This window comes from Punica granatum, unplaced genomic scaffold (genome assembly GCF_007655135.1).
Source record: "Punica granatum isolate Tunisia-2019 unplaced genomic scaffold, ASM765513v2 Contig00416, whole genome shotgun sequence".
NCBI classification, from domain to species: domain Eukaryota; kingdom Viridiplantae; phylum Streptophyta; class Magnoliopsida; order Myrtales; family Lythraceae; genus Punica; species Punica granatum.
In genome coordinates this window covers 30,075-42,500 of record NW_022204331.1, presented here as the reverse complement: position 1 = coordinate 42,500, position 12,426 = coordinate 30,075, and the positions used below count along the sequence as shown (strand labels likewise).

General features: G+C 38.6%; 1 protein-coding gene across 3 annotated transcripts in view; it reads right to left on the bottom strand.

The window, feature by feature from the left end:
• Positions 1-12,402, bottom strand: part of LOC116190293 — a 34,999-nt gene extending 22,597 nt beyond the window's left edge. Inside the window, exons 1-6 of one of the 3 annotated variants that reach the window (XM_031519977.1) lie at positions 11,446-12,402; positions 7,311-9,712; positions 6,197-7,024; positions 2,158-2,991; positions 1,460-1,960; positions 126-875 (exon numbers count right to left, since the gene is read on the bottom strand). In XM_031519977.1, coding sequence (XP_031375837.1) covers positions 126-875; positions 1,460-1,960; positions 2,158-2,991; positions 6,197-7,024; positions 7,311-9,712; positions 11,446-11,878 — 5,748 coding nt within the window. In that variant the 5' untranslated portion in view covers positions 11,879-12,402. The remainder of the gene's footprint in view (positions 1-125; positions 876-1,459; positions 1,961-2,157; positions 2,992-6,196; positions 7,025-7,310; positions 9,713-11,445) is intronic. The other 2 variants (XM_031519978.1, XM_031519976.1) reach the window with 2 other exon arrangements.
• Positions 12,403-12,426: the final 24 nt, after the last annotated feature.

The window sequence follows — 12,426 nt, the reverse complement described above, 5'->3', positions numbered from 1 at the left end:
CCCACTTGAGACACGATTGGCAGTGAGCGCTCTGGTACACTTAACCTGATTTGTCAGTTTGTGCTAAAACTGTAACGACTGAACCAAAAGAACACAAGCTGTGGGAGAGAAGATATGTCACGCACCTTATCAACTAAGAACAGAGGTTGTTGGAGTGCTGGAGAACCTTTTTCAGATGGCACTGAGAAACTCCCAAAGTCAGAAGCGAGGAGCTCCACTAGGTCGCCTACCCCTTCAACCGTCAATTTTTTCAGCAAGGGGAACTGCAAAATATGTCTACCTGAATGGAAGCTCTTGAGTTCCTGTAATTTCTCGAGTGTGAGGTCTTCCAGTTGTGGAAAGATTAGTTTCCGGTCATCGGATACTTTGTCCACTTCATCATCAGCAACAACCACCTCTAGCTGGCTTGATGTCCTAATCGACAGCTTCTCAAGCTTCAGAAGGCTTTCTGCCAGAGAGGCAGGGAAAAGATACGCGAGACTTCCACATCCAGTAACATCAACAGTGGACAAGTTCTGAAAGCTGACGATTCCTGTGGGGTCCCCGTTCCATATATGCTTTAACTCCCTCAACCCATTCAGTTCCAATTCTTTCAGATGGGCAGTGGTGGCAGCATTTTCCACTCCCGGGTTCACTACGAGCCCTTGCAGATCGTATATGACCGATAATGAAGAGCAGTCTGTAATTCTCAGCTTTTCAAGGTTCACGAAAGACTGTAGCATATCGGATTCGAACACATGCTCTAGCTTATTACATCTTTCCACCTTAATCTCTGTCAATTTGCTGAAAGCATCTGGAGCAGCTTGCCCATGCCATATCATCTTTAACTTGCCTATACTTGAAATCGCCAATTTCTCCAAGGAGGGGAATGAAACCTACAGTGCAGGGAACATAGCTTTGGTTAGTTCCGTATTTTGGTGATGATAAGGCAGGAAACAGCTGAGGTGCATGTCCATGTTGCTGTTAGATATGAAGAACCAATTACATTTTGTGTGAATGAATGGCTATGGCCTACTGGGTTTCAAATCACAAGATTAACTGCCCAGGGCTTTGAATTTATAATCTTTGCCTGTCTGTCGGAGAATTATTACTCTAAGATAATTAAAAATTGGAGGATTAAACACCAATTACACTGCATGTCAGCATCATTGTAAGATCAATCTGATATTTTTATGAGGAAAACTTCAAGGTAAATAGGAGAGATCACAAAAATTGATAAGAGTTCTTTTCTTTTGGTGTAAAAATTGAGAAAGTTTTATATCAGTATAAATTTAGGTGATGTCGTTGTGTAGGAGAACGGGCGTGATGAAAGATCTGCTGCATAGTATGTGTCATGTTTGGGTATGCAATTTTAGATTCTAATTCTAATTATTGTTACTCAAGAACACAAGACACGTATAGGAGTAACTTTAGACTGTGAAGCAATTAAGAGAGTAAATGTAATGTAGGACCTGTGTACCTGCTCAACCCAAAATAGCGATGGCTGAATTTGATGGTGGAGACTGTCCTCATCCTTCCGGCCTGATTGTTCATGGCTTTCTTTGCATGATGTGTGGCGCTCGTGGTAGAAGCTGCAGAGTTCTGGCAGATCATGAAGTTTCAAGTTAGTTAAGCAAGGAAAGACAATGCCCCCGGTTGCTAGTGCCTCTCCATTTGTAATGACATTTTCCAGAATATCACACGATTCTATCTTGAGACGCCGGAGATGCCGCAGGCATTTCACTTGTGAACTTGTGAAAAGATTTCTTTGCTGGCAATCATAGATCTCTAAGCACGTCAGCCTCTCCAGTCGCTGCAACCTCTTCATTGCAAAGGATGGACCACCATGAAACTCAGGGAAGCTGAACATAACAGGTTGCCTAAAGCTTTGCAAAGACCCAGGAGGGGTCTGAGTGTGCAATGATAACTCTTTCAATCCTATTCGACCAATCTCTAATTTCGCCAATTTCGGAAGCTTGACCTGCATGTGGAGCAACAAAAAATGTCATGCAGACTACTGTAAATTAATGAAAGAGGCAAAAGAACACCAGCTTTGCTTGCTTGCATTCGTCAATACACTTGATGCGCGATCAAACTAAAGCAAACATCAGCAACTGAAGACTGAAAGACACAATGAAATTGGGGAGAAGGTGGGGGTTGGAAGGGTGTAATGTAAACCTTCTCATTGAAGAATAATGCTGCAGTTTCAGTATGTGCTATGGGCGAGATGAATGCCTCCATCTTATGGCAGTCCTTCAAATGTAGGTCTTCTAAGGATGGAAAGTAAAATGAACAACTCGCAGAAGAGAAACAGATCAAATTCTTCAGATAATGAAGTTTCAGCGAACTCAATCGAGGGAATGTCAGTTCGTAAATCCCTTCCCCTTCTTCTTCTTCTTCTTCTTCTTCTTTCGCAATCACTTCTTCCATGCTGTCGCAACCTTGAATTGAAACTTCCTCTAGCTTTGAGAGTGTTGTGGCTGTGGCAGTGGGGAACATATCCATTAAACTATGGCAATACCCCGCTTCAACTGTTGTTAGACTTGGAAATCCCAGTAGTACCCTATGGGAGCGGGAGCCACCCCCCACAACATGCGTCAGTCGTGGCAGGAAATATAACTCCACTTCTTTCAGTTCAGGTAGACTCATCCATTTGAGCTTTTCGTCAGAGTCCCGTGAAACAGGTGCGAATAGTCTTCTTAGAATTGAGCAATCTTCCACGCAAACACTTGCCAGATTCTTCAATCTTTCTATAAAAGTTGAAGGAAGGACAACTGATGATAGATGGCAACAAAATAGTCTTCTTAGAGATATGCAAAATTTAACGTCGATGCTTTTCAGATTCTTCAATCTTTCTATGAAAGTTGAAGGAAAGACAACTGATAGATTGCCAAACCAGCCAATACGGAGATCTCCTAGCTTGCAAAAGGATCCTTGAGGGAGTTTGTCATGCCATATCTTTTCACAAGTTAAGTCTTCGAGCGATAGCTCCTCCAAGCTCGGAAGATGAACCTGGGAAGCATAACATCGTCACATAAGCTTATCAATTGTCAATCATCGCAAAAATGTTTAGTAACTTTTTATAATTTCATTTTGGTCCATTTTTCAGTATATCTATACAGACTGTACTAGAAAGAGACCTCCGTTAAGTGCGAAATTAAATCGAATTTCTGTTAAAATTGGGATGCAATAAGGTTAACAAAACAAATTTGATGCAATAAATTAACAGAAAAAGAAAAAGAAGGAAACAATGGAACATGTTCAAGACTTGCTGAATTAATAGAAATGGTTAACAACATATAAAGAAGATTACATGGAAAAATTGTATAAACATCTATTCTGCAATCTAAAATAAATATTTCCAGAGCGAACACTTTCTAACTTAAAGATGTTACCAATTGAGGAGTTGTATGTTAAGTGAAATAATTAAGTGTGACCCCCATATTCGTTAACAGTGGAAAGATATGAACGGGTTGAAGGAAGGAAGGAGAAGACATGATAGACGATATAGAACCTTTTTCTTTTTTTCTTTTTTTTTTGCTGGAAAGATAGACGATATAGAATTTAAAGATTGCTCATATAGGAGAGAACATGATTTGTGAAGTAAAATTGGAAAGAGACTGGATAGACGAGACAATCTTGTTACAATTAGGATATAACTCATAGACTTGCTTAAAAGGGAAATGAGGGCACAGTATAGTCATGCAACTAGTAATTGTTGTTAAAATAGCCCCGGCCTTAATCTATATTGCAAACTAGAGACGAAATATACTCTTGATTTTCCTTTCCTTTTCCAGAATTACCATTCCTCCAATTCCTTTAAAATTAAGTAGCTATTAGAGTTAAAAATAATCGTGATTTAATCTCTCCGTGTGAGTGATTTTACAACAGTACATAAACATGAGCCATTAAATTTGTATCTTTAAGTCCTATTCATCAATTACTATTAGTATTAGTACTTCAAAGTGTTACTTGAGTCCTTTTAGTTTTTATTTTCACTTTTTACCCAGTATTTATATATAAAAAAAATTAAATTGATCATACACGTGTTAATGATGTGTCACTGTGAGACCCGGCATTTTTCAAACATGCATACGTATACATATACTTACATATACCTACAAATAATATGCATATATTCTTTGGTGTGAACTCTGATATCCAGAAGGTTCAACTAATCCAGTCAAGCCGGATCGACCTACTAAGGGATAAAGCTCTTCCAGTGTGAGTTTTTTGCATTCACAAGGACTCGAATCCAAGACTTTGTTTAAGCAAAACAAGCGTCAAACCGCTTAAACCAACCATATTGGTAATATATATACTACTGTATAATTATTGATAAAAAATTTATATTCTATTACATAAATTTCCTGAATAGTAGGTAATGTATAAGTTATTCTTACGTAAAAAAAAGTCATATTATTGTGAGGTAGAATCTATAGGTTGACCGGATTCTCTGCCGCTTGAATCTCAAGTGGGACATTTGTTTGAGAATATACTGATTGTTGCTTGTCATAGAATTAGAGCAACACTAAGCACATATATATAGTCAATTGAGAAAAAAAATCCGTGGTTTGAGAAAAAATAATAATTTTGAACTTAAGAAAAGGAAACAAAATATATAAAATAAAAATACATGCACATTCTAATCTTTTTGCTATATATATGTGGACGATTTGGAGAAAAATACATATAGATAATCTATATGTTAAACGACATATATATGTGTGTATTTTGAAATATATATGTAAATATTTTAAGCGTCATATATACATCCACATATATTATGAAATTCCACTATATATTGTTAAGATAGTAAAAATATAGCAAATATAAAAAAATCACTATTTTTGAAAGATTTAATCTATATATTCTACAACGTAAATTTCATGAATAGCAGCTAATGTATTTAGTATATATTTTGTTGGGTTATAAGCAAATAAAATATATATTTTACTGAAAAAATTGTTGATAAAAAATTTATATTCTATTACCTAAATTTATATCCTACTGCGTAATTAAAAAAAATTCTTAATACATAAGTGATGACGTGGCAAAGCGATAAAATTCTATTTTTATTTTTGATGATGTGACGGCATGAGAATTCGGCTCGGAGTTTATTTTCATATATATATATATATTATTAATAATCACTTCACCTTTTTCAGTCTTCCAGGATACAATTAATTATCTTGATTTCCTTTATTATTACATAAATATAATAAAATGGACAAGGCTTATAGTTGTTTGACTGTTTGTTAAGTATCTTACTCATGTTACGAAAATATGATTAATAAAATGGTAAATTATACTGGTGGTCCAAAAAGTAATAATAATGTAACAGGTTGGTCCAAAAAGTTTTTTTTGTTACTTGATGGTACAAAATGTTTCAAAATTATAACATGATAGTACAAATCGTCATCTCGCCATTGACGCCGTCAAGCCGACTTTGATGGTGCAAAACTGATTTGTGTGGGACGTTACATGATGGTGCAAAATGTTTTGAAATTGTAACTTAATAGTACAAAATGTTTTACGTAAGTTACATGATGATATAAAATTTACAGTCTTGTAAAGGACTGCTTGACGGCGTCAATGGCGAGATGAAGATTCATACTATCAAGTTACAACCTTGAAACATTTTGTATCATCAAGTAGCAAAAAAAAAAATTTTGGACCAACCTGATACATTATTAAAACCTTTTAGACCACTAGTGTAATTAATTCTTAATAAATTTTTCCACATAATATCAATTATAAAGATCAGACAGATGTATTATATATTCATTTCATTTTTTTAGCTTATGATCAATAATTTATATGTACCAATGATGATATACAATATGATTCTTTGATTCAATTAACCTATTAAAATGTTTTCAGAATCAAGTATTGAGTATTTCAATTTTCAATTACTATTATAATTAATTAGATCATGAAAACTATACTTTTGTGGCATAATAAATGTACCAATTCTACTTTGCATTATGTATTATAAATATTACCATATAAATTATTTTTGTATTCCTTTCAAATTTTATTCCTTCGTTTTCACATTTTTTCTACAGTAGTTAAGGTGGTGTTCATCACTTTTTTGACAGTCAATCTCCAGAATTTTTTTATGTGTCTTATGACATGTGATCCCACATGTTCATATTTAATTATCACTATGGATAGAAATCTAATATTTAAAGACGGCGTGAATGTATATGCTTACCTTTGTATTGAAGAAGACGGCATGGCTGTCGTCCTTAGACTTCGAGTCTGAGCTATCATCACCAGCCATCATGGGGGCTTCTTGCTCCCTCTTGCATGATAAGACGAAACTCTTCATGATGTAGCAATCATGTATATTTAACATCCTTAAGGATGGGAACGCTATGATGTTCTCTGCCGTGTCTTTAGCTTTTTTGGTTGTTCCCTCCACTTTGTCACCGTCTACATGCTTGCTCGAAAAACTTGAGGGGCCGAACATGAGGCTGCCAGGACATTCAACTGCTGCCTTCAGTACCTTCGATGATGAGAACCAACTTCGTTTTGATGCATCTTCACTGTCCTCCATAACAATCGTTTCCATGTTGCCACAATTTGAAACTTCTAATTCCTTCAGAGTTGCCATAGCTTTAACCATGGGTGCAGTAAATAGACATCTCAAACCTGAGCAACCATCCACCTTCAACGACCCCAAGTTTCGAAATCCTGAAAGTTCTTCGGGGCTCGTCGTGTTCCACAGGCACCTCAAACTTGGCAAATCCTCCAATTCTAGTGCATGTAAACGGGGCAAAATCTTGTTGACTGTTCCAATTGCAACGCCTCGGAAATCAAAGACTTCTTCTATTGACTTGCAATCTTTTATTGATAATGATTCCAAGCTCTCAAGCTTCATTATTAATTTACTCGAGTCAACAACCTTCAAGAGGTTGCGGCATGCCTCTATTCTTAGGTACTTAAGCTTGCTCCACTCTACGGAATGCTGGTCCTGCCATATCCCTGTCAATTTGGGAAGATGAAGTAATTCCAGGGACTCCAAGCAGGGAAGCAAAACCTGACAACCAGACAGCAACTAAATAAGTCATTGAGAAGCCAAATCTCTCTCTCTCTCGTGAAAGAATTTCTAATTCTTCGCTATTTTCCAGCACCATTATATATTTAGTGGTGTTTACATATCACTTTCAAAGTCTCCTACTGCAATCTACCCACCGAAAAGAAAGTCTACTACTGCAATCTTAACTTGACAAAAATAGATGGACTGTGCTGACACCATCGATGTTGAAAAAAACGAGTAATATTAAAGCCAGAGAAAGTGAAGCAAACTGCAGACTACTCTTCACCTGCTGGCTGTTGAAGAAAGCAACTGTATTTCGAGATTCATCCTTCGCTAAATTGCCCCCTCCTGCCTTCGTATTGGTGAAGAAAGTTGTAAGTTTACGCGATTTCTCCAATTTTATACGGCGTAAACCATGCAACTTTATTTTATCATCCTTGGTTGATTTTTCCTTTCTTGCTAGACAGCCCTTGGCGACTTTGTCTTTTCTATCATCCTCTAGCGTACTTTCAGATACAACAATTTCCTGCATCATGCCGCAGTCAATCACTTCGATCTCTTCGAGGTTTCTAAGGTCTCTCAGCAAGGCAAGACTGAAAAGATTCTTCAGCTTTTGACAGCCATGGACTCTCACAATTTTTAGTCTCTCAAAAGAACCTTTTGCAGGCAGGCCATGGCATATCTTCTCCAAATTGGATAAATTCTCCAGAAAGAGAGACTCCAGAACGATAAATGCACTCTCAGCAGCACATTTGGTTGAGCGGACAAGGTAATGAGTGGAGGGACTGCGCTCCACGTGAAGATGCTTCAATTCCTTGAAGCCTTCTCTACACAACCCATGGATGCTTCTCTTGGTTCCATCTGATCCATGCAGATGAAGATCTTCAGTCCTCCGCAAAGTCAGCTGGAGCCACTCTTCAGAGAGGATATCATTGCCTTTCAACGTGACCATTAGCGTGCGCTGCCCTTTACATATCTCAGACCACTTCCACTTATCGCCAATGAGCACTCTATATTTATCTAGTTTCCAGAAAAATTGCAGGTCTTCACGGAGCATGTCGACGTCAGGAATGAGTATGTCTAGGTTGCTCAGACGATACATCTTGTTCAACTCGGAAATGCTGGCGTTACATTGCTTTTCATCTACCTTTATGTGCCACTGAACAAAGGACTTTTCCAGATATAGTTCTTCCAGTTGAACCAGCCCCTCCAGTGAGCCCGGTTCAATCACTTCAAGTCTCGAGCAGTGGCTCAAGTCTAACGATCTCAGAGCTGCGAGTTCCCCAACTTCTTTTGGCAGTTGAGTGATATTAGACCCCATGAAGCTGAGCACTTGGAGGTTTTTAAGCTCCCTGACAAATCTGACATCCTCCAGATCACAGTATTCAAGACATAACGTTTGCAAGTTTTTCAGGTGTCGGATTGATGATGGTAAGGGCTTGAAACATGCACGGGCGAAATGCAAGACCTTAAGTTTTGGCATTATTGTGAAGAACAAATATGGGACCTGCAGGAGACGGTCTTCTTGTGCAAACAGGACAAGTATCTCCAATTCTGAACATTCCCATATACAGGGCAACTCCCGGATATCAGGATAAGGAAGGAAGATCTCCTTGCTTTCACATAGCTTGACGTCCGACTCTTCCAGATCTTTTTTGTTCTTCAACACCAAAGCATATTGATTTCGGGCAGCAATGCTAACGACGGCTTCCCGAACCACATCATGAACCTTGACACAGTTATCACCACAATCAAGCAGCAATGAAGTAGCTCGAAGACCATCGAGCAACTCTCGCATTCTACCTCTAGCTGCTTCCATGGTGTGGGTGCTGCCTGCCAATAGGCCTAAGCCGACACCATACCTCAGCAAAGCTTCATCCGAAATGCCTTCTCTTACATCAACACCTGAGATTATGGACAGCAACTTGACCTGGCTGTCGACTAAATGCCTGAAACTCAGCTCCAGGGCTTTGTGTACGCTGTCAGAATTTTTGAGCTGTTCTAATGCATCCTCCCAGTCTTTTGGCGAATCACTATTCTGCAACACTTTTGCCAGCGCATCGATCAGAAGAGGCAAGCCTTCACATTTCTTGGCTAGCTCCTCTGCTGTGTGCTTGAAGAGGGGGTCACTAAGTTTGTTGCCCGCTGTGTTTGCGAACAGTTTCAAGGCTTCTTCATTCTTCAGTTTCTCGAGATGGAAAACCTGCCGACAGTGCATTTCATCAGCAAGCACGTGACGATATCTAGAAGTCATTACTAACTTGACTTTAATGTCATCTTTCATCTCCTTAATTCCTATCTCCTCCAAGTCAAGTTTCTTCCAGAGATCGTCTAGAATTATGACCACCCTCATCGTTTTGGGCTCTTGCTCTTTGTCATTTTTCTTATCATTCTCCTGCTGCGCTTTTATCCGGACCCTTTCAATTGTCTCATGGATCTTCCCCTGGATTTTCTTCAGTTCCGGGTTTTGCGACACAAGTGCTGCCACAACTTCGACGTATTCCTTCGATGCCCTGGCTTGTTTTTCAACTTGAGACAACAGGGTGGTCTTGCCGACCCCACCCACACCATGCACGCCAATCCTGCTCACAGTATCATCCGCCAAAGCTTGCATGATCTCCTGTAACATTGAATCCCTTGACTGGAGATGAACGATGCTTTGAGAGGACGATGCGGGGGTAATGCCTTCTGGAAATTAGAAAACTAGATATGTTATTTTCTGACCCAATTCAATTCATAATATAGTTCATGGGTAAATTATACATAAAAAAAAAATCTAAAACTTTGATGTTTTGTTTAGGCACGAGGGAAATGGAGAGGAGGGGAGAGTAGGAAATCTTGTCGGAAATTTTCAAAAATTCACATACAATATCTCCCCTCCTCCCTTTCCTTCCATCTTCCACTATCTAAACGGGTTAGTTATTCACAAAGATATCATAAAGTTCTCTTTTAAACTGAGAAACCATCAATTTATAATTTTATCTCCATCCATCACGTCAATCAATTAGGTCAATTTTTCCATTACGTCCATGATGAGGTAAAAAACTGCAACATGTAAACTGCAACAATTTTTCCACCGGCTATTTCAAAAAAGTTCAAAATTATTTCACATTTCCGAATTTGACCCATCCTCAAGCTTTCGTCAGCCTCCCACCTCCCTATTTGGTAGGGGTGTTCATGGTGCGGATCGGACCATTTCTGAACCGTAAAAGTGGTTCGGTTCGGACCGATACTCAAGTAACTAAATCTAACCATTTGACATCCAAAGAATCGAATCATTTTGATCGGCTCGGCTTTTAATAGCCCTAAATTCGAGCGTGAGTCAAAGAGGAGATTTTTTTTAAAACTTAAATTGTTCAATTTGGTTAACCATAGTTAACCAGCTAGAGATGGGTCCATAACTAACTGAACTGTTCATGCCCTACCTAACGGAACTGAAAATGAACTAGTTCGAATGGTTCGGTTTGGATCGGTTCTTCAGTTTGGATCGGTTCTTGATTCTTTTTGAACAGCCCTACCTCCCTCCTCCCTGGCCGGCAGGGTGGGGGATGAAGCGTGAGGTGACCTCAGAGAGAAATGGGACCAATTTACCATGGACAAACCGTCTGCTGGCAAGGAGCGGGATAATGGGAGAGGGAAGAAATGGAGAAAAAAGTGAGGTTGAGGCCAATTTGAAAATATAAGAAAGTTTTTGACTTTTCAAACATAGTTGGTGGGGCCAATTACCATACACTACAGATTAGGCACGGGACAGCGCTACGCACAAAAATAATATATTAAAACTTCATATTGTAATACAGGTTTAAATAAAATAAATATTTGAAGGAGTAAAGAGTAACTAAAACTTCAACCGATTATCTAATTTCATGTTTATATATCAATTTTTTTAAAAATCAAGTGATAATTATGGCAAATAAAAGCTCATTAGAAAAACTTGGAAGCAAAAAAAAAACAGAGAGAGAGAGATGATGGGCGGCCACAAATGTATCCCTGCAATAAATAGGGATTAAAAGATAAATATCAAGATTATATAGGGCCATAGATGTAAATGCATAAAGAAAATTTAGGGTTCAAATATTATTTATAAGAAAAATAAGTAAAATACATGCATTAAACTATAAAATAATTAAAAATATTTATTCATTATTTTTAGTCATTGTTAGTAAAGAAGTATTGTATATTTATTTATAATAATACATTTATAAAAGTTATATCATTTTTTTTTATCTATTTGACTTTTTATGATACCGAAATAAAATATTTCCCCATACTTCATCTTCCATACTTTATTTTCCGCTATAATGGTATGGTAATTTCCTGAACTGAATATATTGAAAGTTTATTTCTCATCCACCGAGAAAAAAATTAGTAATTTCCAAGGGAAAAAAAAAGAAAAAGATATAGTAATACCACGTACGTACCTTGCTGTGAGGGGCGGTAAGTAATTCTTCCGAAGCTGCTCGCATCAGTTGCAAGATGATCTTGAATGGCAAGCGCCGTGCGCTTTGCCTTCCGACCGAACTTGTAGCGGGTCATCGGATTGGCAACACACCCACAGCAACCAGCAGCTTTCTTCTTCCGTTCAATCAGCTTCTCCGCCTCCCGCTTGAGCTCGGCTGCTGTTGCGGACCACCTCAAGACCTTGCGCTCGACCAAGTTCCCCGCCTCGGTCGTGCGAGCCTCTTCAATGTTATGTTGGATCTCTTGTTCAGTATCACCGATCCGGTGAGCTTTATCTTGCAGGTCGTTCATGTAGCTCTCAGACAGCAATGCATATCCGACTTGACGAGCAATCGGGCCGACTGTGTACCCAATGACCCCGGATGCCAGATTCAAGAGAAAATCAGTAGCCATGCGTCTTTTTTTTTTTTCTTTTTCTGGGTTTAGCAAAACAAGTTCAGAATGCTAACTAGAAAAGGGGATAAGCAACTTCTTTTTTTTTTTTTTTTTGGGTGGTGCTGCAAGAAATGAACAAGGGGATGAGCAAATTAACAACTAGCTAGCTAGGAAGAGACAAACTGAAGGGCTAGCAGAAATGAAAAAGAAGTTAGGAAACCAGAGAGGAAATGGAGCAAGGAAAGCTTAGCTTTGCAACCAATGGAAACTAGCTGGTGGGAGGAGAAAGGCAAGCAGGGAGTGTGTGATTCTCTTACTAGCTGATGGGAGAAGAAAAGAAATGCCTAACACATCATATTCCACGACAAAGCTATGCAATAATGCATACATTTCACTTATAATTAATCTCAAATCTAGCTGGTACATTGACCATTCAAACTCTTCTCGCCAATCACCAATAGCTCTAGTTTGACCAATGGCTGACAGAACTCTCTCCCAAGACTTCTTGGTGGAGGAGAAGGGCCAGCAGGGAGTGTTTGATTCTTTTATGTACTGTGTACCGTGGA